Here is a 5,692-nt window from a genome sequence, read left to right on the forward strand (position 1 = left end):
CACAATGGGGAAAGAATGGTGTCTTTAATAAATGGTTTTGGAAAAACTGCATATGCACACGCAAAAGAATAATATTGGATGCTTACTTATACCATACACAAAATCAACTCAAAATGGATTAAAGACCTAAACAAAATACCTGAAACTATAAAACTCCTTGAGAAAAGCATAGGGAAAAAGCTCCTTGATGTTGGTCTTCTCAATTAATTTTAGATTTGACACCAAAAGCACAGGCAACAAAAGCAAAAATAAAAAATTGGGACTACTTCAAACTAAAAATCTGCACAGCAATGAATACAAAATGAAAAGACAGAAATGGGAGAAACTATTTGCAAAACATGTATATTATAAGGGGTTAAGATCTAAAATATATAATTCACACAACTTAATAGCAACAAAAAGCACAAATAACTGGGTTTAAAAAATAGGCAAAAGTCCTGAATAGATATTTTCAAAAAGAAAATATGCAAATGACCAAAATATATTTGAAACATGTATTTGAAAAGGTGTTCAATATTAACCTTCAGCAAAATGCAAATCAAAACACAATGAAATATCTTCTCACACCTGAAAGTATGGCTACCACCAAAAAGACAAGTAGTAACAAGTGCTGGTTAGGGTGTGAAGGAAAGGGAACCATTGTACACTGTCGGTGGAAGATAAATTGGTATAGCTATAATGAAAACAATGTGGAGTTTCCTCCAAAATTTTAAAATAGAACTACCATATAGTTCAGCAATCTTTCTGCTAGGTATATTCACAAAATAAATGAAATCAGGATGACAAAGAGATATCTACACTCCCATGTTCATTCAACATTATTCAAAATAGCCAAGATACAGAAATAACCTAAGTGCCCATCTATGGGTAAATAGATAAAGAAATTGTGGTACATATACACAGTGGAATATGACGCAGTCTTAAAAGAAAACAAGGAGATTCTCTCATTTACGACAACATGGATGAATCTGGATGATGCTATGCTAAGTGAAATAAAGAAGATAGAGAAAAATACTGCATAATCTCACTTATATGTAGGAAAAAAATGTTCAGTAGATAGAAAAAAAATAGTAGACTGGAGCAAAGTGTGGGGGAAGTGGGAGATCTAGGTCAAAAGGTACAAAGTTGCAGCTAAGTAGGATGAATTAAGTCTACAGCTATATAGCATGTGGACTATAGTTAGGGTATTGTATACTAAAAGTATGCTAAGAGAGTAGATTTTAGGTGCTTCTACCACACACACACACAAACACACACACACACACACACACACAAAGCTATGTAAGGTAATAGACACGTTAGTCTGCTTGAATATAGTTATTATTTCACTACGTACTTGTATACCAAAACATCATGTTGTACATCTTAAATATATACAATAAAAATGCAAAAAAAGAAAAATATTCCACCCTCATTTGTTTTTATGGTATCAGATGAGAAACTCTCTGTCTTTTCTAAATGGTTTTCCGCTATAAGAATAAATTCTTTCTCTCTAGTTCTTTAAAGGCTTTTCTGTTTTTAGTTTTTAAAATTTAATTAGCATGGATTTCCTTGGGCGTATCCTATTTGAGGTTTCTCAACTTCCCGAATCTGTGCTCTATACGTCTTTCACAAAATTTAGGAAGTTTTTTGCTATTGTTTCTTTGAATACTTGCTCAGTCCCTCTTTAATCCTCCTGTCCTTCTGGAACACCCACAATACACATGCTGGTTGTATTTTTACTGTCTCACAGTTATATATAGCTCTGGAGGAGTTTTTATTTTTCCAGGAACTGTGTGAAAATCAGATACATGGGAAAAGAGGAAAAATATCATACTTGATTTGATCTGGAGCCCCAAGAAGGCTTCCTACATGAGGAGAAATAAAATTTAGGTTGGTATGTATAGCGTAAGTAAGCATTACCCAGGTGAGAGGGGAAATGCGTTTCAGTTAGAGGTACTGCACATAAGAGGGTCTTGAGACATCAAAGAAAATACACATGTTTAAGGATTTGAAATAAGACCAAACAAGACCAAATAATTAGTTTTTAGAGTTTTGTGCTTAGGGCCAAGAGGAAGAGTGGTGAGAGATGAAAAAAAAAAGGCCATATTCAGGATCTGAACTAATCTATTTAAATTTATGGTTAGCGTATTGAGGATTGGAAGAGAGTGAGAAACAAAGTAGAAAGCTGGCTAGGGTTTATTAGTCAAGGTTCTTCAGAGAAACAGATTCAATAGGATGTGTGTATACATGTGTGAGTGTGTATGTGTCTGTGTATGTGAAGGGTGTGTGTGTGTTTGTGTGTGTGTGAGAGAGAAAGAGACAGAGAAATTAAGAATTACCCTTATGTGATTATTTTGGTGGCTAGCAAATCCTCAATACACAGAGGAGATGAGCAGATTGGAAATTCCAGCAAGAGGTGATACTGCAGTCTTGAATCCAAAGGCAGTCTAGAGGCAGAATTTCTTTCTCTTTGAAGGATCCTCATTCTTTTCTCTTAAGGCCTTCAACTGATTAGAAAAGATCCATTCATATTACAGCGGGTAATCTGCTTCAGTCAAAGCTACTGATTTAAGTGTTAATCGCATCTAAAAAATCCCTTTGCAGCAATATCTATCCTGATGTTCAGCCAAACAACTGGGCACCATAGCCAAGTCAAGTTGACACATAATAATTAGATATCCAGGGGTACTATTGTAAAATAAATGTAAGACGTGGTAACTTGAAATCGAAGTGCTGACAATGAAGATGAAGAGAAGCTGTAAATAAATATTGGACTCAGAATGTATAAGAATTTGTAACGCAGTGTAGGAGTGTAGAGAAGAAAAAAATAAATCACTATAAGGCTTCTGAATCAGTAAATTGACTCGGGCTGGGCACAGTGGCTCACACCTGTAATCCCAGTACTCTGGGAGGCCAAAGCAGGAGGACTGCTTAAGCCCAGGAGTTTAACCAGCCTGCTCAACATAAGGAGACCCTGTCTCTACAAAAAAATTTAAAAATTAGTCATGATGGCCCATGCCTGTGGTTCCAGTTACTCAGGAGGTTGAGATGGGAGGATCACTTGAGCCCAAATGCTCAAGGCTGCAGTAAGCCGAGACTGCACCACTGCACTCCAGCCTGGGCAACAAAGTGAGAACCTGTCTCAAAAAAAAATAATAATAATACATTGATTCAATGATGGTGCATATTACAGCAGGACAGCAAGTTAGGAGCCAAAGAGAGGATGAGGAAAGAGAAACAAATGTGGTAGTCATTGGCATATAGAGGAAAATTAAGATTATTTGGGATGGAACGGTACACTTCCCTTAAGTATCCTTAGCAGGCTGTGGATCTAACTATGAACAAATCACTCCAAGAGTTTATTCCACTCAATCCTTAACGAGTTCAGGAACACTGATGATTCCTGCAGAGGAAGTCACCTCTTTTGGCCTGATGGAGGATTCCACAGATAACTCAGGGGCATCTCCCCTTTACTTTTCTAGAGACTTCACATATCCAAGGCCAAATTCAGAGGTCAAGAATACAGTTTAGAATTTTATGGGTCCACAAAGCCCATCCCCAACAGATAACCTTACTGCAAGAAAAATGTTCCTAGCAATTTTATTTTCTGGTTCCACTTTGTCATTTCCTCACAGAATGTAATTAGTCATAACTCTAGTTATCACACACATTTCAGGATAAGCTGCTGTTGAAAACGGACACAGTCTTAATGATTTTAAAGTATAGTAACCCCAACTTATAGCAAATAACTACTTTTGAAAAATAAATGTGAATAACTTTTTTTAAATTTTTAGCATATTAAGTATTCTGTCATGTGAAACATTTTATTTTTGTTAATTATACATTTAACTTAATTTTGTTAAAGGTAACTTACTATGGACCTCTGATTTACTACTTAGTGTCTGAAAATCCACTAGCTGCATATACTAAAAAGCTCTGTACTAGTTAACTATATATAAACATATATTTCAATGACAGGCACTCAATTTCCTTTTATTATTATATCTATGGGATATCATTATATTAAATTCTACAAAAAAATAGTCATTAAGATAATATTTTTCTACCAAGCTCTCTCTTCAGAGCCCCCTTAATCTCCTTGTTCCTGAGGCTGTAGATCAGGGGGTTCAACATGGGAATCACCGCCGTGTAGAACACAGACACCACCTTGTTCTGGTCAGTTGAGTAGCTGGACTTGGGCATCACATAAATGAATGTAATGGTCCCATAGAACAGAGTGACTGCAGTGAGGTGGGAGGTGCAGGTGGAGAAGGCCTTGTGGCGCCCCTCAGTGGAGCGCATCTTCATGATGGTGATGAGGATATAGATGTAGGAGATGGCTATGACACACATAGTGACCACAATGATGGAGCCAGAAGAAAATGAGAGAACAACTGTGGAGACACTGATATCAGAACAAGAGAGTTCAAGTAAGGGAGCAAAATCACAGAAAAAATGATTTACTTGATTTGGTCCACAGAAGAGTAAAAAATAGAAGGAAGTAGTATAGGAGACAGCAATGAGAAAACCAGCCATGTAAGCTACTAAGAGTAGCTGGACACTGACTTGTGTGGACATTTTGGTTGAATAAAGCAGAGGACTGCAAATTGCCACAAAGCGGTCATAGGCCATGGCAGCCAAAAGGAAGCATTCGACTGTCGCAAAGAAAGCCGCTGAACCAAGCTGGATGGCACATCCAAGGTAGGAGATTGTATTTCTCTCCACCAGGAAGTTTACAAGCATGTTGGGTGTGACAGAAGATGAATAGGCCATGTCAGCAAAAGCCAAGTGACTCAGAAAAAAATACATAGGATGATGGAGCTGAGAAGAGATTCTGATAAGAATAATTATGCCAAGATTGACAGATGTGGTTACCAGGTAGATGCATAGGATGATCATGAAGAGGATGACTCGAAGGATTGGATCATCTGTTAAGCCCAATAGGATGAACCCTGTCAGAGCAGTGCGGTTCCCGTGCTTCAGGGAATCCATGAGATGGAGTAGCTGCTGACTAAATGAACCCATGATGAGAACAGCACATTAAAATGTTATAAATTTGATGGCTTCATCTTCATTAATATATACATGAAGGTTAATATGAACAGATGTATCACTCAAGGAAAGTTTAGACTTTTTTTTTTACCTTAGGGTTTCATTGTTTATATATTTGTGGGTAATGAGTCTTTCTGTATTTTAAAATCTGTTTTAGAAGCAACACCAAAAAAATTGCTTCAAATAATGTGTATACTTTTCAATTTGTATTTTTAATGAAATATACTTAAAGTTGCTTTAAAGAGAAAGATTTTAAAACATAAGACTTACAAGAATAATAAAAGGTATGGTATATATAACAAAAATGATTAAAATATATTAATGTAAGATTAATGAAAACTTAACTATTAGCTAACATTTACTGAATGCCTATCAAAATACTGGCTCAGGGTTAAGAATTGTATCTATATGTATATAATATATAACATATATTATTGTATTATATACATTATATATACAGACGTATCTATTTTAATTTCCATAAAATAATATTAAGCACTTTTATTATTACCATTTTATAGATAGGGAAACTAAGTTTGAAAATGTTAAGTAACTTTCCTAAGGTTACATAGCAAGTGGTAGAGTCCAGATCTGAATCCTACGTAGTTTGAATCCAGTCAATTTCCATAATAACTATGTTATTAATGTAATCTGTATA

The 5,692-nt window shown here is 35.7% G+C and overlaps 1 protein-coding gene across 1 annotated transcript; it reads right to left on the minus strand.

Annotated features, from left to right (window-relative positions):
• Positions 1-4,029: 4,029 nt before the first annotated feature.
• On the minus strand, positions 4,030-4,974 carry LOC105533281 (olfactory receptor 5P2). The gene has a single exon (XM_011971676.1). The coding sequence runs from the start codon at positions 4,972-4,974 to the stop codon at positions 4,030-4,032; it is 945 nt and encodes a 314-aa protein (XP_011827066.1).
• Between the last annotated feature and the right edge of the window lie 718 nt (positions 4,975-5,692).

The sequence above is a fragment of the Mandrillus leucophaeus genome, unplaced genomic scaffold (assembly GCF_000951045.1).
Source record: "Mandrillus leucophaeus isolate KB7577 unplaced genomic scaffold, Mleu.le_1.0 Scaffold1237, whole genome shotgun sequence".
Taxonomy (NCBI): Eukaryota; Metazoa; Chordata; class Mammalia; order Primates; family Cercopithecidae; genus Mandrillus; species Mandrillus leucophaeus.

Excerpts from the sequence above, each read along its gene's own strand:
- LOC105533281 (XM_011971676.1), bottom strand. The coding sequence starts at position 4,974 with ATGGATTCCCTGAAGCACGGGAACCGCACTGCTCTGACAGGGTTCATC.